This window comes from Musa acuminata, chromosome BXJ2-7 (assembly GCF_036884655.1).
Source record: "Musa acuminata AAA Group cultivar baxijiao chromosome BXJ2-7, Cavendish_Baxijiao_AAA, whole genome shotgun sequence".
Lineage (NCBI taxonomy): Eukaryota > Viridiplantae > Streptophyta > Magnoliopsida > Zingiberales > Musaceae > Musa > Musa acuminata.
Window position 1 is genome coordinate 12240262 of NC_088344.1, and position 26422 is coordinate 12266683.

The window sequence follows — 26422 nt, forward strand, 5'->3', positions numbered from 1 at the left end:
CTTTTAATTTTGAAGATTTCTATAAACAATTCAATTGTAAAAAACTTTAATATTCTCAACATATCACTTAATTCTAATAAAATAAACTCATTCCATACATTTATCTTTTCTTCCCCTTCTTCTTTTTCTTCTCTTCAGCATCTTTTATCATTGTTGACGTAAAATAATGAAAATGATAAATAATTAAATGGAATAATATAAAAATAAAAATAAAAGAAAGATATGAGAACTAATTTTTTATTTAATATTTTTAAGATTTAAGATATCATATTGCAAGTCCAGTGGATCCAGAAGATGTCCATTATGATTGGTAATTCACGAGTTATGAGAAATAAGAATTTGATTGATAATTGTAAAATTATATTTTATAAAATTATATTTTATATTTTTTTAAATGGTTGCCATGTTGAAGCATGGGATGGGGTTGCCGATAACCATGGAAGTCACAAGGGTTGTAAGTACGTTAGGTTAATATAACGCCCGTTGTGTAAATGTCAACTGATTGACTATGCACTTTCGCCTCCAACTTGAATGTCATATATTGGATAGCTTCTTCCTCTTGTTTCTGCCAAAATCATATAACATACGTGTATTTGTTTCTAAAATTTCAAGTCTAGCAGATACATAATTCCTAAAAAAACATAAAAATTGTGCATCCGATACAGCTTTGCCATTAATCTTCCAAGAGTTTACTATTATTTTAGATCGACTTTTGGTGATTGTGCTGGCGAGAATATTACTGGCGCTTTAGGTATTTTATATTTTTATTTTTTTTAACTCAAACTAATTACTATTAGTTAAAGGTATTCAACAGCATTATGAGATCTATACATTTGCTATATCAAACATATACATACACGTATATTTAACAGGAAGTCAAAGTCGAAAAATGGGTTGCAATAAGTGACCGTGTTTGCCAAAAACAGTCGATCTAAAATACGCATGCTTAAACTCTTATCTAAATGGATATGAACACCAATATCGTATGATTAGGATAAAGCACAAAACCAATGACCAGCATGAAGACTTAAAAGCAAGCATGACAAGCAAATCACTGCAGGAAAAACAATAATACCTACAAGACAAACCATTTATCCTTTTTTTTTTTGTGTTAATGCACTATTAGGTAACAACTTTGACATAAGTATGTGTGGCATAGAATAGAACTACACACACATCTTTATTTGAAATCCAATGCATAGAACACAGACACACATGTTCATTGCATCGAGTAAGTCCCAAAACAATGTGTCGATACAAATGACTATAATTTATGCAACATTTCAGTGACCATGTCAAATTCACTAGCAACAGATTCAGGTTACACAGGGGTTCAAAATTCACCATTTCTAATACACATATAAATATGACTCACTATTTGATTGGTGCACATTTCAATGGCATCCATATTTGGCAATACTGGGGAACCAGAACAGGTTCATTAATGCATCTTCTTTGTTTTTTCTTATTTATCTTGAAGAAATCAGCACTTGCCACTTAGGTTAGGTGCAAGCAAGTTCCTGAGAACTTATACATACACAAGACTTCTCATTCTACTGAATCAAGGCACACAGTAACAGGAATGTTTTCCTTCTGAAAATAAAGCAATAGGCGAAGAGAAAAACAAAAGAAAATAACTGTCTGTTGAAACTATCCCTTAGTCTCTCGAATGTGCTTACGAGAAATCTAAGCAACAACCTCCAGGCCTCCTTTAACAACAAAAGAAGTATAATGATGTCCTACTTTGGAATTTCCAGCAATTTGCCAATGTTCTAAGCATGGCATGACAGTTCTAAGATTCAATGTACACTACAAGCCTAACACCTCCAACTTGCACTTTCACTTCCAGATCATGAAATCCATATGCAAGATCAATTAAACTGTGGAACTAAAAGTTGAATGACTGAAACAAAATTGCTTTGGGACCTTAACAAAATAAAATCGGACAGATGACATTATGCTGATGAGAAATCCTGAATTATTCCAATCATAACATAGCAAGAGAGAAAACTCGGTTGTTATTAGAGCTTGAACATAATACTGCAAGGAAGAGAAACTCAATTGTTCTTAGGGCACAGGACACGGCTTCGATATTCTCCAAGAGCCCAGATTGGAAATATATTTCGATATGCTGAATAACTGATCATGCAGTTTCTGTTGAAGACCCCCATAATCTCCTGCACAAAGAAACATATCATAAGTAAAGAAAGCAAAACACATCTAGGTTCTTAAAGCATGCTGGTGTGAAAAATTCCATCATGTATGAATGGGTCATGGAATTTTTTTAGTTCACTGACTCCAGCTTAGAAAAGTAGACCTCGGTTCCTTCCAAGTGTTTGGAAGACTAGGCTTTTCTTTTTCCTCTTGGTAAAAAGCCAAGCTAGTATTTGCATTAGAGGACTTACATCAGTATATTTATCTGTGAAGATCGTGAAATATAATTGAATATGGCAACCATAATTAAATAACTCAAGATTAGTGAAGAGAAAATATAATCAACAAGTAGACCTGAGCAGGGGAAGGAGAAAATGACAATTTTCAATGAACTAATTTAATAAAATATACATGTGCATGACAACAATAGATGTGCCACTCATGATCATGGATAAATAACATACCATCTAATAAGTTTCACAAACAGTAGATCCATATTAAAATTATAGTTCAGTAAATCAAGATATGCATGAACAAGAATTGGGAAATTGTAGTGAACCATAAATCTAGCTTTAATAATTGTAGCATCCATTTTTGCATTTGCTTAAAGCTAGCTAGGATGATAGATGTCTTACTTGTTGGGGAAACTCGCCATTCTCCATCTGCATATTTATTAAAACTTTTGCTGCTCGATGCAATGGTTTTGGATCTCTCTCACACTGCTCCAACATAGTTATGAAATTTTAAAATCTTAGAAAGGATCTCCTTCACGTGGCAAGTCAGTTGCTTAATCAAGAGAGCAAGTTATATTACATCTTACGCATCATACAATACATTTTGCCATAAAAGAACTGTTAAAACTTGCATGTGAATAGAATGTGATAATAACGATTCTAGCAATTCTGGCAGCACAAGTACCTTATAGTTGGCAAATACCTACCACATTCAGTATTTTTCTTTTCACATTGTCTTTTGAACATACCATATTTAATAGGAAATGTTGCACTCTTTTTTCATATATTTTGTGGACTTGTTTGTACTAGAATTATTGTGACCAAGGATTTAAAATTTGGCTGCAAAGGAGTGTTAGCAAACTGTTAGAATGCTGCATGGTAGGCTGCCTTGCCATTGCAACAATACAACAATGTACCACAAAGTCCCAGCAATTTGGGGTCACTTACATAGATCTTCTCCTGCCATCGAGTTCCATCGAGGGCACTATCACTAGTGAAACAAAGTGACATCAAATTTTTTATTTTATCATTTCCAATAAAGTTTACTTAGATCGTCCTGATGGAAATATTTCTTGTGTAACCTTTTATACTGAGCCCACAAATCCGTTTTAGCATCCTCACCTCATCGACACTAACTATATATGTGTTGTTTTCTAGCTAACATTCAGATAATATACCTCTATTGGAACTGCTCTTAATTGTTCATGGATGTAATAGTTCTTACATACTATCTTTATTATTAATGCACATACCCACCTTAGCATTCTAAGCAAACGTAGCTTTTTGTATATCACGTTTTCTAACATTTAAATTAGTAGAACTTAGCTAGCCTTACAATTGGCTTTTATATATATATATATATATATATATATAATCTAAGGTGCAAATCACAATCACACAACAATCATGGTAAAAATCACCACTTAAACTATATAAACAATTCATCAATCTTCCCTCCTTACCAAATAGTATATCAACCACTACCTCAGCATTGGCATGGTGATTTAGCATGTCATCTCATCCACCAGCAAAAACAAAGAGCACTTGCAAGATTATATTATTCAAGGTATGTAATACCGTACCATACCGATGTTATGAAGTTGGCTCAGTACGGTACACAGTACCATATACTGCTCGGTACACCAGGGTGTACCGAGTGGTTTTAAATATTTTTCCTCTTACTGTAGCACTGTAGCAGTGCTACAGTATAGTACTATAGCACTGTAGTACGTTTCGTCCGATAACAGGTGATCCGCGTACTGGTATGCCATCGGACCGATACGTACCAGGCGGTACTATTCGAAATTGCATGCCATGATATTATTTACATCTAAGTTTAAAGAAATACAGAACCAGCACATAAAGTTTCATAAAGCAACATATATTGCATATGCATCTTTACTACATGTCACGAACGATCGTCGCGCACTCACAACAACTCCGTTCAACGAACCGTTCGTCGCTTACACCTACATGTACAGCTGCTTGACAGCATGTTTTCTCTTAGTTTTGGGTCATTTTGCTTGTAAAAATGTAAGTTCGAACAAGCTGCAGCATTATAAAGCGACCGCTCACCGAACCGAGCAAAACAGCCCCAAAACAGCTCCGTTTTCGCGTGCCGCGGGCTGATTTCTGGAATCTGCCTCCGCTCACCAAAACGTCAGCCTTCTCAGCCCCTTGGAACCCCTCGGGTGGCACAGGGCTGGATGGGGTTTCGGTATAGTACCGGGTGTTGAACACTCATTCGCAAGTTCGCACGTTGCCTTGACGGGAACTTGTTGTCGCGCCCGGGACTCGGTGAGTAGCTGTTTGTGGGCTTGCAGCTGTTCGTTCAACCTTCTAAAGCCCTTGTTTTCCCCCTCTCCCTCTTTTCTCTTGTGCACGCAAGGTGCTCACTGAATTGCTTATAAAGCTTCCCCTTTCCGCGAGACTTCGGGACTTGTCCGTTGCTCGTTCTTTCGAACTAATCAACTTTCTCTTTTACAGGTCCTTCGGGACCTGCGAGAGGTTACAAGTGGGCTGATCTTTGCGGAGCAATATCGCAAGAGCGAAGCGCGACTTAGGCAATGCAAGCTAAGTTCGCGTCTTGGCCACAAGGGTGCCTCACGCCTTAGGCAATTCCAGCTAAGGCCGTGACATTGTGGTATCAGAGCAGGCAAGCACTTCGAGCGAGCAGCGAAGGAACTTCGCCATGGCAAAGCATCGTGGCGAATCCAGCAAGACGGTGCAAGCCGGACCCTTGCCCCAAACAGTCGCAGGTGGGCTGCATGTGCACACTCGCTCTCATGCTGTTGGAGCCGCTCAAGAGGAGCGCGACAGCGAACATGATGAGTGAGAAGTTGGCTACTCTCTGCGAGCGGAGGAGGCGCAATCTGGAGCGCCAACGGGGAAAAAGAGTCACAAGGAGAGACTCACAACGGCGGAAACCCGCCCGGATGTTCTTGAAGCGAGCATGGAGGAACCCTACCATGGCCAACAAAGGCTTGTTGGGGTAGAGAGCTCGCAAGAGGAAGCGAAGTCCAGGATCGACAAGGTCGAGGCCCTAATCGACCGACTGTCTGATGACACCAAAGACTTCGTGCAACACTTACAGGATGTTGTGGCGGAACTCACTTCAAAGGCGGTCATGCTCACAAGAGCACTAAATGCGAGAGGAAGCAACACCCGCGTTGCACCACCACAAAACTTGAGGGCACCCGAGCCTCATGGTTATGGAGGGGCCAGAGATGGAACAATACTTTCGAGCTACGAGGCTCGATTCTGAAGATACCAAAGTTTCTATAGCAACAATGTATCTGAACGGAGATGCGAAACTTTGGTGGCGAACCCGTTGGGAGGAGATCCAACAAGGTCGGTGTCGGGTTGACACATGGGAAGACTTGAAGCGGGAGTTGAGAACTCAGTTCCTACCTGAGAACACAGAGTTCGTCGCAAGAAGGAAGTTGAGACAACTCCGCCAGAGTTCCACCATTCGAGACTATGTGAAACAATTTTCTGCACTAATGCTGGACATACAGGACATGTCCGAGAAGGACAAGTTGTTCAGCTTCCTCGATGGTTTGAAGCCATGGGCTCAACAGGAACTAAATCGAAGGAATGCCACCGATGTGGTCGGGGCAATTGCTGCTGCAGAAAGGCTCACCGACTTTGTTTCCTCCGAAGACCCAGGGAGAAGGAAACAATCTTCAGGCAATCGCCCTCCAAAACATTCTCGAGGGAAGGAGCACGGGAGCGAACAAAAGAAGAAGAGTTCCCACAAAGGGCCAAGCCCGAAAGGCAAGGCCTCGAAACCTGGCGGATGCTTCTTGTGTGGAGGGCCACACATGGTGAGGGAGTGCCCACAAAAACAGGCACTCAATGCGCTAACAGCTTCCATCCACCCTCCCAAATCGGACAAGGGCAAGGCTATCGCCCATAGTTCGAGTAGTTCTGAAGCCAGCAACGACGATGAGGAGTCGCAAGGACCCCGGATGGGAGCCATGCATTTGTTGAATGCCATGCGGGGTCAAGTGGGGGAGAACCCGAAGACAAGGCAACAAAAAGCAGGAAGTGGCGAGCTAATGTATGTTGACATCAAGCTCAATGGCCAAACAACTCGTGCAATGGTGGACACAGGCGCTACCCACAACTTTATAGCCGATCGAGAAGCAAAGCGACTTGGGTTGATCTTGGAGAAGAGCCCAAGTCGAATGAAGGCGGTGAACTCAAAGGCCAGGCGAATCTCCGGATTGGCAAAGGGAGTTCCCATCAAGATCGGAACATGGAGCGGGAACACCAACATGATGGCGGTGCCACTGGTCGATTTCCAAGTAATTCTTGGAATGGAGTTTATGCACGCGTCGAAGTTGGTGCCTATGCCGTTCCTAAACTCCTTGTGTATGATGGAAGGCGACGACCCCTGCGTGGTTCCTGTCTCTCGGAGGAACCAAGGAACCGCAACATATATCGGCGTTACAACTAAAGAAAGGGGTGCGAAAAGGTGAGTTAACCTTCGTGGCTGCGATGAAGCTAGAGCCACTTGACGAGAAGGCCATTCAAGAACCTGCTGTGGTAGCGAATGTCCTGAAAGAGTTCAAGGATGTTATGCCACCCGAATTGCCGAAGACTCTTCCATCACGCAGGGGCGTGGATCACAACATCGAGCTGGAGCCAAGAGTGAAGCCTCCAGCGAGACCACCCTACCGCATCCCCTCGCTAGAGTTGGCAGAACTCCGAAAGTAGTTAGGCGAACTGCTAAGCGATGGTCTTATCCGCAACTCTAAAGCACCTTTCGGAGCTCCAGTTCTCTTCCAGAAGAAACAAGATGGGAGCCTCCGACTATGCGTCGATTACCGAGCCCTTAACAAAGTGACAGTGAAGAACAAGTATCCCATCCCGCTCATTGCGGACTTGTTTGACCAATTGGGCAAAGCCAAGTATTTCTCAAAACTCGACCTTCGGTCGGGGTATTGGCAGGTGCGCATTGCTGAAGGTGACGAAGCGAAGACTACTTGTGTGACCAGGTATGGAGCGTTTGAGTTCTTGGTGATGCCTTTCGGCTTAACCAATGCTCCGGCCACGTTCTGCACTCTCATGAACTAGCTATTCAAGGAGTATTTGGATAAGTTCGTGGTCATCTACTTGGACGATATCGTCGTCTACAGTCAAACGCTCGAGGAGCACGTCAAACACCTTCGGACAATTTTCAAGGTTCTCAGGGAGAACACTTTGTTTGTGAAAAGGGAGAAATGCTACTTTGCTCAAACTGAGATCTTATTCTTGGGGCATCGAATCGGTGATGGCTCCATTCGGATGGATAAGTCGAAGGTGCAAGCGGTTGCGGAATGACGAACTCCAAAGAAGGTGCCAGAGTTGAGATCCTTCCTTGGTTTCGTCAACTACTATCGACGCTTCATAGCGGGATACTCGAAGCGTGCAACTCCACTGACGGAGTTACTGAAGAAGGAGCAGCCTTGGAAGTGGTCGGACAAATGTGAAAGAGCATTCCAAGATCTGAAGGCTACTGTTATGGAAGAACCAGTGCTCAAATTGCCAGACTATGGGGAGCCTTTTGAAGTCCATACAGATGCTTCGGACTTCGCTATTGGAGGAGTACTTATGTAGGAGGGTCATCCGCTGGCCTACGAGAGCCGCAAACTCAACGAGACCGAGCGACGGTATCCAGTGCATGAGAAGGAGATGACAGCAGTGATCCACTGTCTACGAGTTTGGCGACACTATCTCCTCAGGTCGCGATTTGTGCTGAGGACAGACAACATCGCCCTGAGCTATTTCCAAACTCAGAAGAAGCTCTACCCAAAACAGGCACGATGGCAGGACTTCCTGGCTTAATTTGATATGGCAATGGAGTATAAGCCTGGGAAGGCAAATGTCGTGGCCGATGCATTGAGTCGGAAAGTGGAGCGTGTGAATGCCGCACAATTGGAGGGCGGAGGCCAAGCAAGTCAATTGCACTCCAACTTCTTTTCCAGGATCAAGGATGGACTGTATAGTGACCCTCAAGCAATTATCCTGATGCAGCTCATCAAAGAAGGCAAGGCACGACGATTTTGGGTCTAGGAGGGACTCGTTTACACAAAAGGGAATAGGGTTTATGTTCCCCGAGTGGACAATTTGAGGCGTGAACTCTTAAAAGAGTGTCATGATTCCCTTTGGGCTGGACACCCAGGCATTCACAGAACGTTGGCTCTCGTGGAGAGGGTCTTCTACTGGCCGAAGATGGGGACTGATGTGGAGGAATATGTTCGAACGTGCCTTACTTGCCAACAAGACAAGGTGGAGCAACGGAAGCCGATGGGACTTTTGGAGTCGTTGCCCGTACCAGAAAGGTCGTGGGAGAGCATTTCCTTGAACTTCATATCAAGCTTGCCACTTGTAGGGAGACTCGGATCGATACTCGTGGTGGTCGATCGGTTTTCAAAGTATGCAACTTTCATTGCTGCTCCCCTACACTGTTCAGCAGAAGAGGCGGCCAAGCTGATGATGAAGGATGTGGTGAAGTATTGGGGAGTCCCGCACAATATCATTAGTGATCGAGACGCTCGGTTCCTGGGATGATTCTGGACCGAGCTATTCAAATTGTTGGGGTCAAAGTTATACTTCTCTATACGCCTCCACCCCCAGACGGATGGCTAGACTGAAAGGATAAATTCGCTCTTGGAGCAATATCTTCGGCACTACGTGAGTCCCAACCAACGAGATTGGGTGAAGTTGTTGGACATTGCCCAATTCTCCTACAACTTGCAGCGGAGCTCTGCATCCAACAAGAGCCCCTTCGAGATCATTACAGGACAACAACCGTCGACTCCGCACACCATGGCAATTGGGTATACTGGGAGTAGTCCGTCAGCCTACCATTTCACAAAGGAGTGGCATCGAAATGCAAATATTGCGCGGGCTTACTTGGAGAAGGCGGCTAAAAGGATGAAGAAGTGGGCAGACTTGGGAAGGCGACCACAAGACTTCAAAGTTGGCGATTTGGTGTTGGTAAAGCTTCAACCAGCATCACTCCAATTCTTTAGGAACAAAGTCCACAAAGGATTGGTGCGCAAGTATGAAGGGCTCTTCCCAATTATCAGCAGGGTAGGCAACGTCTCTTACAAGTTGCAGCTGCCGGCATGGATCAAAATTCACAACGTTCTTCACGCCAGCAACCTAAAAGCCTACCACTCGGATCCGCAAGATGCTTCCCGAAGTGTTCCAACTCGGCTACCTCCCATCACAGCCTCCTACGAGAAGCGAGTTGAAACCATTCTGGCAGACCGCAAGATAAAGCTACCCAACGGAGCTAAGCAGACAGAGTACTTGGTGAAGTGGCGAAAGCTTCCCCGAACTGAAGCCAGTTGGGAGCCTGAAGGCGCCCTGCGACATGAAGAAGAGATCATCAACAACTACCAACAAGCGTCGACGAGGGCGTCGACAGTTTAAGTGGGGGAGAATGTCACGAACGGTCGTCGCGCACTCACAACAACTCCGTTCAACGAACCGTTCATCCCTCACACCTACATGTACAGCTACTTGACAGCATGTTTTCTCTTGGTTTTGGGTCATTTTGCTTGTAAAAATGTAAGTTCGAACAAGCTGCAGCATTACAAAGTGACCGCTCACCGAACCGAGCAAAACAGCCCCAAAACAGCCCAAAACAGCTCCGTTTTCGCATGCCGCGGGTTGATTTCTGGAATCTGCCTCCGCTCACCAAAACGTCAGCCATCTCCGCCCCTTGGAACCCCTCGGGTGGCACAGGGCTAGATGGGGCTTCGTATAGTACCGGGCATTGAACACTCATTCGCAAGTTCGCACGTTGCCTTGACGGGAACTTGTTATCGTGCCCGGGACTCGGTGAGTAGCTGTTTGTGGGCTTGCAGCTGTTCGTTCAACCTTCTAAAGCCCTTGTTTTCCCCCTCTCCCTCCTTTCTCTTGTGCACGCAAGGTGCTCGCTGAATTGCTTGTAAAGCTTCCCCTTTCCGCGAGACTTCGGGACTTGTCCGTTGCTCGTTCTTTCGAACTAATCAACTTTATCTTTTACAGGTCCTTCGGGACCTGCGAGAGGTTACAAGTGGGCTGATCTTTGCGGAGCAATATCGCAAGAGCGAAGCGCGACTTAGGCAACGCAAGCTAAGTTTGCGTCCTGGCCACAAGGGTGCCTCATGCCTTAGGCAATTCCAGCTAAGGCCGTGACATACAAGTGACAAATGTCCAGTTAATTATGTTCTGAGTGACATTGAATTTCGGATTTTACTTCTTAAGTTTGATAGAATGAAGGGGACACTACCTCATTGTTAAAAGGAAATCTCATTCTTTCATATGTAGACTATTGTAATTTATCATGACAAAATATATTGATTGTCACATGTCCTAAATTAAAAGTTGCTTAAAAGTTAAAACTGTATTGATATCTTCAAAGACAGGTCAACAACAAAATTTGATTTACTAATATCGACAACAGCACAAGTGTGATGGAGATATAAAGGATAAATTTATCAACTAAAGTATGTAATACATGTGCAATGGTGGTCAGGAGTCAAATGAGATTTCCGTATATACTGATGCATTATCTTCTATTAATTTGTCTACAATGTCAAATGAAATCCACATAGATGACATTATAGTCAACATGCAAATACAGTGAATCAATGGCATATGTATTCATAATTAGAGTGGAAGGATAATATGCCAAAAGAAAAGTCATTCTGGTACATAACTGTGGATCCATATATGCAAATAGAACAGGAAACAAACCTGCCCAGCATCAATTAGAGTTAGCATAGCCCAACCAGTATTCACTGCATGAGTTCTGTTGCCCTCAATATTGGTGTAGACCTGTTTAAAAGATAGTGAGTTCTAAAAATTTGGTTTATGGATAAAGGAACACCCGAATGAAACTCAATTCGGTCAATATGTATAATCCTGACATCTATTCCAGATCATGTAAGGATGCATTTCAACAATTGATACATGTACAAATGAGATTGGTAGATAATCAACCAAGCCCCAAATAGCATAAATGAGTGCAAGTAGGTGGGATACAGGTTGGGAAAATCTTGCCAAAGTTAAATAACAGATAGCTGATAAACTTATTTAGAAAATTTGAATTTCAGCATGTTTTTAAGTTGTGCTCTGTTTGACTTCAACAAATAGATGGGTATTCAATTGATCACTAAGACCTGAATCTAGCTATGCTTTTTAACCTAATTAACTAATTAAGCAGACTAAAAAACATACCATAGTAAAAATTACATTGAGCAAAACCAATCTGTAGAAATGAGAAGACAGATGAAAATTTATGTTGCTACATGCAGCTTTAGCAAGTTACACTTGAACTGACAAGGTATTGGCAAAAATAGACACCTTATGGCCAAAATGAACAAATCAGTAATGACATTGTTAATGTAACTTTAAGACCTAGGGATAATTGTCTTTCTTGCTAGAATATAAATGGTCAAATCTCAAATGTCATGTTAACATGCACTCTGAACAATAGACCGAAAAAATGGATAACTAGGTTAAGATCCAACTGACCAATAATATCTGCATCAGCCTTAGTGAGCATTCCAAAGGACCTGCTAAAGAATTTTACTTAGAGGACAACAGATACCACACTAAAGAATCATTAGTTTTGTTTTGTTTCTTCCAACTCCCTTGGTGGTCAGTTCAATGTGGAACTAAGGTCATGAAATGAACTGACAGTAGTTATAAATTTTTGACTTCTTTAAAAGACAAATTTAAGACATGCAGCATCAAATTTTTTTCTATTATCAAAAAGTAAAACATTGTCGAATGCTTTAGCATAGTGATGATGCTGTCGATTTTTGTACAAAGGCAACGATAGAAACTTGACAAGCAGAACTACTGTTTATACATGACTCATAAGTTGAAAGAGGAAATAGCATCCATATATGCAGTAGTGATGCTGCAGGCACCCATTCAGGTAAGAAACTAGGGAAAAAGTCTCATTAAATAAGTTGGAAGCAAACCTTATCTTGACATGAAAGGTAGCTCTCTCCCCAGCCACCAGAAGCCAGTTGTTTAGACAACAGGAAGTTACATGCTTTTCGGATGCAAGAGCTGCTCTCATATGTCCTTCCAGCAGCAACTAATCCCTTCACTCCAAACCATATGCCATAGGTGAAGCAAACACCCCAAGATCCATACCTGTTAGAAATAGTTTCAGCAGTCTGCTGCAAAAATAATAATTTAAAAGACACTTTTTAATTGAATGTTTGTGTAGACATGTCACACAAATATACATATATATAAGTATATAACAATATATTATAGTTCTGAAAGACAGATTTTTATAGGCACCAATAAATGCAACAATGAATACATATAATCTTCCCTTGCCAGTGGCCAAGATTGCATCTATAATTCATTGAACCTTTTAAATGAATGCGCATATAAACATTGCAAAAATATCTATACAGACACAACAAGGCAACTGATGACAAATGACAGCTTAAGAAAACAAATTTTGTGTAGGGAATATAGACAACAAATAAATGCAAACCATGAACCATCAGCTTGCTGAATCTTTTCAATAAAACGAGCCGATTTTGTGATGCAATTATCTATCTCCTCTCGCCGATGGCCAGGGTATAACTTTTTAAATGATGTCAATGCCTGAATTGCCGCTGACGTACATTCAACATATCTGCAAGTGACATGTACATTAAACAAGATTTCCTAGATTAAAGAAGATTTTCTATTAAGAATTACAAGTAAAGAAATCTTACGGATAATCAATAACAATGTCTCCAAAAGTTTCAGCAGGATTGATAATCTATGCAGAAAATAGAGGCATCTCAGTAAGTGAAGAGAGAAAAAGAGAGACAGCAATTGTATTGGCCCTTCCAATAGCATGCTGCTAAAATATATACCTTATAGAAATGAAGAGAACAATTTAAATTGACATAAGTCCTGTCATATTTTATGTCATAAACATAAGATTTTTCTGATAATGACATTATTTGTACAGTACCATAAATGTAACAGTTATAAAAAAAGAGAAACCATGGCATTTCAAAATTTGATTTGCCAGTATATGCTATTTTTATGCATGCAACAGAAGAATGCTGGAGAGGGACAATATCCTCAAGAAAACTCAATGACAAGGTGTTTTTCCATGAACTGTAGGATAATAGCAAGCAGCAGTTGATTATTTGTTTTTGGAAAAATTAAAATATGGGCTTTACATTTATCTTCAAATGCTTCATTTTTTTTAGGGAGATTAGAAAATAGATCCTTTAGAAAATTTTTGATACCAATGGAAACTGAACAAGAAATTTTATGAAGATGCATTGAACATATATGAACCAATGCTGGTCAAGAGTAGTGTAAGCCTTAGAAGTGAGATTTGAATGATTCTTGAACACTAGACTCAAGTCAACAATATGGTAGTGCAGCTATGCAATGGACATGACTAGAATTTAGAAGCTGATAAAAACAGAGTCAGGATTACCACATGAAAATCAAATGTTATTTTTACACTAAAACGAACCAGATATGCCTATATCTCCAGGATTACTTTGAAATCAACCCATTGAACAGATAGATTCAGATCTGTTGCAAAGAATTAGAGATGCTCACAAACACAAAGTGCTTTGGCCTTCCTTACACAGTGTGTGCTTGGCCACCCTTTTAAGAGTCCAAAAGAGAATATACATACATACAAACATATATATATATATATATATATATATATATATATATATATATATATATATATAAAATAAAGGAAAAACAGAGAGGTTCTGTGGGTTAGTTTGTTTCCAACTGCCAGAATGTAACGAAGTTGAAAATGGCTAAAATACAATTGTCATCTTCACTGTTACTACATGGTCTTAGCCCATGATGCCTAAGCCCAAACCATGATTAGTCTCTTCATTATCAACCATCTGATTTATGTGATGAATGAGATCAAGTTAGATTTTAATTTTCAAAGGGGTAATAATTTCATTTTTTTACAAACAGAAAAAAAGATCAATCAGTAGAGAAGCTTTTCCACACTTTGAAATGAAAAGGAGCCTTAACAATTAGACTTCAAAATATTGGTTTGTTGATCCCATCCTCCTTTTCTGTTTGTTTCTTTTCTTTCCTCTGGTATTTCTGTTCTCTTCCTCTGTTGCATTCTTCTTACACCTCTTCATCATTTGAGTTAATGATCCAAAAAATCACTTGAGAATTTAGATGTCAGTAAATAATAATTAAATCTCATGTTTAAGTATATGGGCATTTCTAAGATTATTTTTCTTTATTCAAGTGTTGTGTGTCTCTTCAATAAGGTATGTGCACCTCGCCTCACACCTAGGCTGCAAGAATCTTTGGCACCTCAAATCACCTTGGATCTTTGCCAAATTTGAGTACAAGAATAAATGCTAAGTTACAAAGAATCCTTAAGCGATTATTGTTCAGTTCATATTACAAAAATAAACTGGAGAACCAAAAGCGGCAACAGAAAAATGCAGAAAGTAAACAGAAAGGGAATATTTGTGAAGTACTTACCTCCAACCAGGCATAGGATCTTGTAAGTTCATAAGTAGCAAAACCACCATCCTGATTCTGCAATAATGTGATAATTAATGACAATCTATTGTTTTGTTTTATATCTGATTTTCAATTAATGTTACCATCAGTGAAAGGATAACATTGACGGCATCATAAAGCTTCCTTCCATCAATCTGATAGCCAACAATTTCTGGAGAAATCTTTGATAACAGGAGTGATGCCTGCAAAAGAAAAAAATGATAAAAAAATATAATTATTGCTCAATAATAGACATTGAGATACCTTAAGTCCTTCTGCAGTGCAATCTGATATAGGCCATCCATGATCTGCAGTAGAAAAAGGCCATGCACCTTTAGATATGTGACGGTACCAGGAATTAAGATCACCAGGGCAGTCTTCAAGAACCTTCCAAAATCAGGAGCAAGTTAAATGTGAAAATACTAATCTGATTATAACAGTAACATAGAAAAAAAAATCCGTATTAAAAGATGCTAAACCTGTGTGTTTTTAACAAATTCATGTGCCTTCTTAAGAGTAGGACCAAATTCCTCAGATAGATTAGTTGAGATAATAGCCTGAACAGTGAAAGCTGTGTCCCACAACTGGCTGCCATTGTAACCCTGAAAAAACAAAACCAAGAAATTTGAAAAATGCTCTCAAAGAGTTGTGCACATGAATTGTTTAAATATGTTGGAGATAAATTGAAAAATGATGCTAGGAAATGCAAAAAAATAGAATATATAATTTTATTAATCTTTCAGACCTGCATTTTCATTCCATCTTCAGCCACCCACAAATAATCAGATACTCTTGGAAGATGCAGCTTGAAAGCCTCTGAATTTGGTTCTTCAATCCAGCAGCAAAGCATATTAAGTACCTAGTTACATAAATTTAGTAACCAACAACTCAGCCACATGATAGCTGCATGAAATTTTTAGATAAACTCAAGAAGAACATTATGAAACCCAACTGGTTTTAGGTTTCTATAAGTCATTCTTATTAAATTTGGTACACTAAACTTTTGATCAATAGTCATTTAGCACTAGTAGTGCAGTTATATGATGTTCTTTGGCATAGAATAATGACAGATAAGAATTATCATAACAAGAAATAAGTGGTGGAAAGGGAAGTGGTAGCCAGTCATGAGACTCCCAATTGTGTTCACAGTGAGAATCAAACATAAATCACACTATTCCAGAAATCAATGAAGCTGTTATCAAAGCTAGTGCAACACATACCAAGCTTATTTTGTTTCAAATGAAAATGTACAGTTCAAATGTTCCAGATATATGGGTCTGGCTCATGCATATTTGTTTTTTCTTATATTAAGTCCCAAAGTTATACATATCATGGTTGATCGTATATTTGTTTGTTTGTCAACAACTACCAATGACAACAAGAAGCCATAATGTCCCTAATATTTGAGATAAGTCACATGGATATGTTCACTCTCCTGGAACTCTATTTCTTCCAAAGCTTCCAATTTTATTTTAGTAGTTCAACAAAATCTACCAAACAATAGCTAATCACCTTGTCTTAAAAGAAATTTTCATGCTTACCTTGTTTACAGGACCGATGCAAATATACCTAGTATTCTCATCCTCATAATGGATATGCTGCATAGCAGTATTTATAGCCTTCTCTCTCAACTTGTTACCAGGCCAATGCATTAGAATAGGTTCAACAATTTTATGCAGAGATGCCCAAAGGATATCTTGTATCAGCGGATGTGGGTAATAAAGATCTTCCTGATAAAAATAAAACATCAAAACCCATAAGAAACAAGCATTTAGTAAGTACTTAAAAGTGATAAGATTATAACCACCAGCTGTAGAGTTTCTCTATCTTTATTGATCCCTGGTATATGTAAATCATATTTAAGATGTTCAAGAAAAGTAATGATGTTGAGATTTTAGTGCCGATTGTTGAAATGTTAAGGGACTAAAACTCTGCATACTATAATCATAGGGAAAGATCACTATGATAGAGGTCTACGATAAATCAGCTAACAAGCATCAACTAGGAATAAATCTTTAAGTGTCAATTACATCCTCCAATCTTTGACAAATTTTCCTATATGAAACAAGCCCAACTTAGTTAAATTCTAAATTGATCTCTAACCAAGGCAACTTGTGCAAACGAGGGACAAACTAATGCAATAGATAAGTCAGATTAAGGAAATCTACCATTGTAAAAGGGCAGTCCCAAAATAGTTGTGATATATAGTATTAAGGATTGCCAGCTTGTAAAGCATGCCAATACCTTCTGGCTAGGAGTTGAATTATGTAGTGCCAACTAGTATGCCCTCGGCCAGCAGAGACCAAAATTTAAAGAAGGCATATCTCAGCACCTTTAGAAAAAAATCTATTGGGCACAAGTAAATGCATTATTGGCATAGTACATTTAACCTCATTTTGCCATGTATTGATTGGCATGTTAATCCTTGTAGGAGACAGTAAATACTGGTAAAAGTAGTAAAATCATATATGGGAGTCTTATAGAGTGTAACCATAGTATGGATTGCTTCAAGAAAGAATCACATACTAACAATGGTTTCAGAATCGCCTTCAAGCATTGACTGTTGTGCTGAGAATGCCCACACAAATTAACATGAAGAACGGCTATGTCCTGAATGTGGTACCAAACCATGAAACATGTTCATATTCCCATTCTAGCACACAACACTGCATGTGAAACACATATTGCATAACTTGTGATGCCATTGAGCAGCTGGCATTCCTGAGGCACTTGAGATCTTTGCCTTGCCTTTTAAGTGCCAATATGCTCTCTTGTTCCATTATCTATGTTGACCTCTCTCTCTCTCTCTCTCTCTCTCTCTCTATATATATATATATATATATATATATATATGTATATATATATATATGTATATATATATATATGTATATATATATATATGTATATATATATATATATGTATATATATGTATATATATGTATATATATGTATATATATGTATATATATGCATATATATATGTATATATATATATGTATATATATATATATAGGCAAAGATACATAGGTTAGACCATTAGAGATAAATCCTACTAGTAGGACAATATGCTTGTGAAAATAAATGTCACCAACCTTTGCACACTCATTCCGAGCCTGATTCCAATCAATTTGGTCATATGGAATATTATATAGCTCTGTTCTTAGTGATACAACAGTTGGTGTAATTGGACCAACAAATCTCTTTCCATATATATATGACATGGGTAGATAAACCATCCGACAGTGGCACCACATTCGTCCTACAAAATAAGACAACAGAATTTAAAAGCATAAAACTAATAGACTTTAAATCCAGAAATTATATTGGTTGGCATAAAAAATTATTAATAGGTCAATGAAATGCCAAGTTAAAAATAGTATTCACTGCTGGAGTTTTGATGATGCAATTTGTTAATCTTCATTGAAACACATACCTAGTATGGGGCAACCAAAGAAAATATGTATTTTCCTAGTTGTGGTTTTGAGAATAAGTGATGGTTCAAGGTTGTTCATATTACAAAGTTTTGAACATAATTTATTATCATATGCATTTGAAGGCAAGAGGCAGCCTCAGTTGTGACATGCACAACCAGAACAAAGCAGAGGCTACAGTTATATGGAAGAAAATGATATTTTAATATGGGAGTACTGGAAAGTTTATGTAATAAGGAGAAGATCAAATTCAACTCCATAAAAAAGCATGACACAAGCTACCAAAAGTAAAAGCATTTATATTTCGTAGGAAGTTGTACTGCTTAAAGAACAGGATTTGCCTATGATTTTTTTTTTCCCATGCAGTTTCTCTTGTTCCTTATTTTGTATTATAGCAGATGTCCACACCTGGATGTACTGGGAGGAAGTACGGCAGTAACCACATTTCTGGGGGCAAAGGATTGTTACCAGACCAGTCAAACACACCAAGTACCTAAAATAAAACACAAACATCAAGGATCTTCAGCTGTATTTGTGACCAAAAAACTAGTATAAACGAGTGACAACAACTCATTGTAAGGTGGTCAGGGATTTCATTACCACCAATGGCAACATAGTTGTTCAATATGTTTTTTTCTTGGCAGGACTGTGGGTGATCTGTGAATTCCAGTGGTTGGTCCAACAAGAATGCAAAGCATGTGGTGCAATTGGAAAAATTAATGGAGTGGTGCATGGTTTCTGGTGTGGTGTGATTGGCCTACATAGGCTGACTTCTGCTGTGGGATCACTAACCCAATTATGCAATCCATAGCCTTCAGGTTCTTATTGATCAAAAGAGAAAAACATGGAAAGAAAAGGAAAGCATCACTTACAGAGAGCCACATCTTCCCCCATGATGTTATAGCAGTTGCACTGCCATGGTCTAAGATCCAGTTTCGCCCTTTTTCCATTGCCCCAAACCCACCATCAGATCCTTCTCCAAGCAATCTCAAAATAACATATGTCAAAGCTGTACCAAACATAGTGCTTGTACCCTCAATATGCAAACCCCAGCCTCCATCTTTATTCTGCAATGCATGATTCATAACTTATAATTACAATTTACGAAACAAAAATAAAATGAATATTCTTAAAAAATAAGAAAATGTCAATGCCTGGTGGTTGTATAGGTATCGACGGATCTCTTTCTGATGTTCTGGTGTCAAAACAGTATTTAGGGCTCCAGTGACATACAAAGTTATGATCTGCAGAAAATGAACCACAGTAGATATTAAGACTTAGTTGTCTAATGATGGAATCCTATTTCTTCAATGCTTTATATTCATTCAGCAAAATGTACATCCACTAGTTTTCCTGCTAGCTTTATTTGACAAACAAACTAAACAACATCAAGCTCTTCACTAATGTTAAAGTGAATAAAGATAATATGTTGAGCACATAGATGAAGCAAAAAAACCATTTCCATATGAAAATAGATAACCAAAGGAAGAAAATTTTCAGAATTATAAAAAGAACCAAAAGGATTCAGTTCTAAGAGTTTATCTTATCCACAAATAAGAGCAAATACCAATCCTGGCATAAGGAACATTGGGCCGCCATAATCCCCAGGCCAGTGTCCATCATGTGCTTGGAGGGTAGAAATTCGGCTGATAGCCCTTCTTAAGGACGTCAGAACAGCTTCTTCTGTGACATCTTCATGGTCTTGTAGCTTGATGATAGGAAAGTCCAATTCAAGTGGATTCTCCTTTGAAAACTGCATTAAAGTAAAAAGAAAATGCTAACTAAAACTTTCATCTGCACAAAACAATGCACGTTCAAAAGGGAAAAGAGAACCCTTAGTTCTCAAGGAAGCCAAACTTCTCAAGGGTTGAGAACCAAAATTACATTAACATTCATTTCAGCTAGGAAGGACGGATGAACAGATATTTCTACTCAGAGAAGGGAATCCATTAATGAAAAGAATTACAAGTTACCGGCTGAAGGTCAGAGTCCAAGATAATAACTTGTAGTACATAAGCCACTTGGTCTGTGTTTCTTCTATTTAGGGTAGGAAGGCAGCATATGGAAATCCATAAAAGATATTGACATTTCTTTTCTTCTTGTTTCTTTTATGCTATGTAATTGGCATTAGCTATAGTGCAGGCACTGGTGAGACCTTCCATAGATCAGCATGTTCTGCCTTCGTACTCAGCACCACTACGTGAACTCAGAACAATCAAGGCACCATTGTATTATTTTAGACCATAAGCTATAGTGCAAAACTGAAATTTCAAGATTCGTACTCCAGTAGTCACAAGATAACTTCCAGAGTTCCAAGTCATTAATTACAAAGATAAATTTCCTAGATGTGCTTTTTATAGGCTTAGACTCGGCTGGAACGATAACCAAATTAGCAATTTACAAATGGATATAGAAAAGCATACTTTAACGTTTCGAATCTTGGACGCCTTTCTGCAAGTGATGTTATGCAACTATTCCACTATTAATTGCAGCTTTTCTACCTTTTCTTCTTTTGTAACCGACCATAAAATTAAGAGCAAATAAAAACCTTTTTTATCTATACCTGCAAGCGCATGAGGAGATCGGAGCTGTGCTTCTTCTCGAATCGGTTCTTCCGGAACTCCTCCCGGACCCTCTCCACCTCCGCGATCTCCTCGGGCGTGCCCAGACTCGGGTCGAACTCCCACACTTGCCTTCCGATGTGGTTGTTGTTGGTCCGCAGCCACGGGCCGATGCCCTCCGCGATCTTGAGCCTCCACATTGCCGGATCCAAAGGGGTCGCCGGGAAACCCTATTCAAGATTCGCTCCAAGAATGAGAAGATGGAAAGACCGACCCGATCGAGAAACCAATGGTGGTGAGGATGGATTGGTAGTTTGGGAGAGGACGAGGCGCTGAAGAAATTTACCTTTGAGGTAGGTGAGCTTCACCGGTTGGCTCGGTCTCGGACTTCGATGAATCCAAAGCACCGTGGGAAAGGCGATAGCGAGCCCGAGGTAGCGGAGAGGTACACACGTTTATGGGGAGGCGTTGGGAGATGTCCCACCGCGGGGATGAATCCACTGGCTGGACTGCTCAGTCTGCTTTCACGTGGGGCCTACGTGAATAACGAGGCGACGTGGTGGGTTACTGGGCCGTGTATAGGAAAGGGTGCGTTTCTAGGTAGTGGTAGCACTTATCGTCCTTGGAGATCGAGTTCGGTTGACTGTTTCATCACGTGGGACTGTCCACGTTTGTGTCACAAGTAAAAAAGATTTCGGACTCATGTCTCACCCTCCCGGATACCCTCGTCTGGTGATGAGAGTAACTGTGGGTCCCAGAGCCCGCATCTGTAAAAGGCCACTTTTGTATGGTTTGGGCCGAGTGGGCTCATTGGATTGGTCCAATAGGTCGGATGAGAAGTGACGCAGATGCGAGCCGGGCTGTTGTTCATATTGACCCAGATTTGAGAAGACATCCGTCATTTTGACGTCAAGTGCCTATGTGAGTATCACACGCCTCTCCTATGCATACGTGGCCTCCCGCTCTTATCCCTGTACCGTTCTGCTTATAATGACCACCGCCCACGTCACCTCACTCTCTTCTTCCTCATCCTCCTCTCCAAGCCCAACCAAACCCACGAGAGAGGAGAGGAGAGAAATAGAGAGAGGAAAGAGCGAAGAGGGAGAGATCTAGGGTTTTCATCTCGGTGAAACCCTGTTCTCTCCGACCCTAAGCATCCTCTCTCTCCATCTCCATCTCCATCTCCATCTCCATTGCCGCGGCGATCTCCCAAATTCTCCCCTTTCCACGGTGATACTCCAAGATCTCTGAGGCTCGCGGCGTCATGGTGAGATAATCGTCTCGAGGACTTGTTCTTAGTGAGACCTGCCCGGATCTTGAATTTTTCTTTTCTGATCCGCGGACAGATCATCTTACGAGGCAAGATAAGAGATTTGCCGTTGAAGATCGTAATAGTTTGCATTTCAAGCTGGATCTTGTAATCGTAGCTCGTCTTTCGCCTAGTTATCTTGGTGCTAGCATATATTTTTAGCTGACGGAAAGTTCTTCGTATATCCAAGAGAAACATTTCGTGTTGCTATCAAGAAAGCTGCAATGCTGCTAATTAGGGTTGTTCTAAGGTTTTCTTTATTCGAAATAGCTTTACGAGTTGTCTTCTTGGAAGGTGATAGGCGTTATAGTTCGACCTCCTTTGTCTATTGCAATTGGATGTGTGACTGATTTTTGGAGCCTTTTCTCTTACTTTCTCGTCATTTATTTTGTTCTAAGAAAGACAGACTATACAGTGTCCAGCAACCTGTTGATTAGGAAACATTTAATGTGAGGTAAGAGTAACAAAATAAACAATCTAAGTCTTTTCTAGCAACTGGTCAAAGTGGGAAATATATGGCTTTAAATAAGGGCAGCAGGAAATGACCAAGATTTAGAAAGGTCCAGAAACTAGTCAAATTTAGAAATGATTAGCTCCATAAAGGATAGTTTATGATCAGCTATTAATCAAATCATTTGATTTTGGCTGTTTCATATGCTGTATCTTGTCAATAAAACTTTATGCTGAACTATTTTTTTCCTTTATATATTTCTACATATTTGAACTTTTCAAAGGAGAGAAACTTAAGTAATGCATCTTGTTCAGTCAGTGGTAGCTTCTCCTGGTTGTGGTCAACAAGTGCAACACTTCACTTGGCACCGCAGTCATTGTCATGATAAGTTAAATTGAAACATTTGTGAAACATTTGTCTTCTCTAGTGGTGAAGTATACATCTTTTTTATCATCACATTCTTTTGGTACTTTTGTGTGCTTCAAGATGTTCAAAAAAATTAATAATGCAATTGGTCCTTGCATAATAAAGATATGTCCAAGAGATCATTACACATGAATGACTTTCAAGATCTATTTTGTTAATGCAGGTAATAACAATGGTGAGAGGGTGAACCTTGTTGCCACTGTGAGATCCCTCCTTTCCAACTGGTTGACCAAGAATCGAGTGACAAACAAAGCTCCTCTGCTTGCAAGGTAAGGCGGGATACGGCGATCCTCCCCAAACCCGTGTTGGTGGAAGGCACGTGCATTGAGCTAGCTCTTTAGATAAATAAAAATGGTTCTGTGGGTTTTCGCATATGGATCATTGGTCTGGAACCCTGGATTTGACTTTGACGAGAGAATAGTTGGGTTCATCAAGGACTATGAGCGTGTCTTTAATCTTGGTAAGTGTTGCCTATCCATAAATAAGCCAGCAGTCTGTATAAATTTTGATGGGAAAACTAATAGGAGTTCTTTCATCTTACAGCATGCATAGACCACAGAGGTACACCAGCTAATCCTGCCAGAACTTGCACATTGGAGGCAAAGAAAGGAGCAGTCTGTGTAAGCATATCGTACTTTCTAACATGTGATGTTGAGTCAGGGGACTATATCATTGCTTGATTTGTTACTTGTATTTCAGAAATTGACATTTTAGGCGCTTGTTAGACTATAGGAATATATATTTGTTGAGTTTTTGCTTCCCAAGGGAGGAATAATTAATTTTGATTTAGCATGCACAAGAACATTACTGTCACAAAAATATCTATAGCATTTCTGTGTTGTTCTCCATCTAGTAGATTGAGACTGAAATGATCTATTCCTGATTCATGTTTAAATCTTAAGGTATGATTTAGCATGCATAAGCATCTCAGTCATTAGAGTTTTGATGGCATTTCTGTGTTGTTCTCTAACTTGCATACTCAAACTCAAAAGATCTTTGCCTGATTCATGTTCAAGTTTTTAGGATCATCTGCCGCTGTATTGTTAAGGAATTATCCAATACTATACTGTAGTATTTTAAAATTAAATTACTCTAAATGAGAATGGAAATTTCAGAACTCAAGACCTATTGGGCTGCATTATCTACTTGTTTGTAATTTTGGCTACAGAGGTGTTGAATTTTGTGAAGTGTAATATTATTCTTTAGTAGCCTAAGCAAAATTTGACGTACTTCTTCATATTTCAGCCATGAAATTTGCAACTTTGGCCTTGATATATGTGGTCATAGTTCTCCTCATCTTACAAAAGATATACATGGAGGACCTGAAGTATTTATATTCAGACAGTTTGTTGGAATCATTCTTATTTGGTTTTTTTTCTATATGTGGAAAGCATGTGAAGTCTGTTCTGGAGTAAATAAAGTAATCTACAATAAGTGACTTTATAGATTCTCATTACCAGTAGACCTGCAGTTATGTTTGTGGCTTGGCTGTTCTTAATTTGGACATAACAGCTTTCCTATTTATCCCTTGAAATTTTATTCATACTTTTGTTATAACAAGATCTGTGTTATCTGTCAGTGGGGTTCTGCATATTGTGTTAAAGGAGACAGAGAGAAGGAAAAGGCAGCAATTCAGGTGATGTTTATTTAGTTTGTCATTTCTGATTGAATTCTTTATTCATTGTATATGTAATATTTGCTGAACATTTCAGTATTTGGAGAGAAGAGAATGTGAATATGACATGAAGGCATCTGTAGACTTTTACAAGGTATAGTCCAAAACTTATGTCATTCTCTTTTTGCTTGTTTTTGGCCTTTTGTTTTCCTGTTCTTTTAATGTGGCGTCTATTCCTTTAGGAGGATGATCCAATAAAGCCAGCTGTGACAGGCGTTCTTGTGTAAGAAACATACTCTCTAATAAATCTTCTTTTCTCTGAAATATAGCATTGATGCATTTTCATGATAAGCTGCTTTTGTTTTTAACTGGAGTTTGGGTATTCATTTCCTGTGCAGTTTCGTGTCCACCCCTGACAAAGAAGCCAACAGGTACTACCTAGGTCCAGCTCCACTGGAGGAAATGGCAAGGTAATGCAGTAGATATCTCACTAGAATCCATCTTCTTTCGCCTCTTTTTCTACAATAGCTCGACTATCTGCATAATTTCAGGCAAATTGCTACTGCAAGTGGTCCTTGTGGGAACAACAGAGACTACCTGTTTTTGCTAGAAAAAGCACTGTATGACATTGGTAAGAACCATCTCCCAGAACTTTTGTGATAAGTGTTAGATGTGTCTTTTAATCTCCCCAAAATGTCATTGTTAATATCATATCTAGTGCAATGAAGGATGCCAATGTGAATTAAAACATGGAACAGCCCAAGAAGGATGTCAGGCAGTCAGCTGTTGTGAAACTTAATTTGGACGGAATACACCATATTTTTTTATGATTGATTGAATCTGATGGATACATTCATTTTAGGGGTGTGACTTTTTCATCCTTCACAGTGCACTAGAGCAAATAGCTGTCTGTATGCTACTTTAATGATCTTAGCATACAGTATATCCTTTTTTTTTCCTACACTTTGACCAGATGTTTATTTGATTTGCTCTTATATAGAAGTCTAGTAATCAGTTGATTATATAGTAAGAGAACAATTGCAGGTCACGAAGATGGTAGGGTGATTGAGCTGGCAAACGAGGTCAGGAAGGTGCTTGCCAGGCTGAAAGAGAAAAAGATTGCAGCCTCCCATGCCTCGATCAAGTCTCATCGACCCCGTATGCAGCTCTCCCCACTCCCGGAAACCACTGTGGTGAATTCAAGATGAAAACGAGCAGTCTTGTCTAATTAACGAAGCGAAGGAACATTATCTCAAAGCATGCACGAGCTTCTCCCTCTTATTTGGTACTAACTCTATCTGCTTCAATTATCTGTTAAAAACCTTTTGAATGATCAGCTCCTTCAGACCTGACTTAAATTACTTTTTTTATTCTGGGATCTATGCATTTGCTCGTGCCACCTTCGTCGAGATGGGAAGTAAGTTTCGGGTGAGGCTTTTGTGAAGAGTCACCTATTTCATTTTTTTATTTTTATTTTTATATTTTGGTATCTATGCATTTGCTGGTGCCGACCCACCTTCTTCTAGATGGAAGTATCGTGTGAGGCTTTTGCGACGATTCACCTATTTAATATCCATGACGGCCTAATGTTTGAAAACAAATAATAATAATGATGATGGTATAAATTCTTTATCTGTTAAATTAGCAAATGCCTGAGACCATGGAAATAAATAAATAATAATAATAATAATAATAATAATAATAATAATAATAATAATAA

The 26422-nt window shown here is 39.5% G+C and overlaps 2 protein-coding genes across 2 annotated transcripts; one reads left to right on the plus strand and one right to left on the minus strand.

Annotated features, from left to right (window-relative positions):
* Positions 1–1927: 1927 nt before the first annotated feature.
* LOC135617274 (cycloartenol synthase-like) lies at positions 1928–21383 on the minus strand. The gene is made up of 19 exons (XM_065117326.1): positions 21248–21383; positions 20904–21131; positions 19908–20093; positions 19495–19584; positions 19213–19407; positions 18749–18833; positions 18002–18168; positions 16451–16639; positions 15655–15768; positions 15389–15511; positions 15174–15296; positions 15014–15112; positions 14889–14945; positions 13121–13167; positions 12895–13038; positions 12362–12539; positions 11127–11207; positions 2790–2873; positions 1928–2177 (listed from the first exon to the last, which is right to left on the minus strand). Exons 2-19 carry the CDS (start codon positions 21099–21101, stop codon positions 2058–2060), a joined length of 2280 nt encoding a protein of 759 aa, XP_064973398.1. The 5' UTR covers positions 21102–21131; positions 21248–21383; the 3' UTR covers positions 1928–2057.
* A 530-nt stretch (positions 21384–21913) lies between these two features.
* LOC135617275 (gamma-glutamylcyclotransferase 2-2-like) lies at positions 21914–26082 on the plus strand. Its single transcript, XM_065117327.1, has 9 exons — positions 21914–22168; positions 23251–23547; positions 23631–23707; positions 24667–24723; positions 24800–24856; positions 24945–24985; positions 25101–25172; positions 25254–25333; positions 25747–26082. Exons 2-9 carry the CDS (start codon positions 23439–23441, stop codon positions 25908–25910), a joined length of 657 nt encoding a protein of 218 aa, XP_064973399.1. The 5' UTR covers positions 21914–22168; positions 23251–23438; the 3' UTR covers positions 25911–26082.
* The last annotated feature ends 340 nt before the right edge of the window (positions 26083–26422 follow it).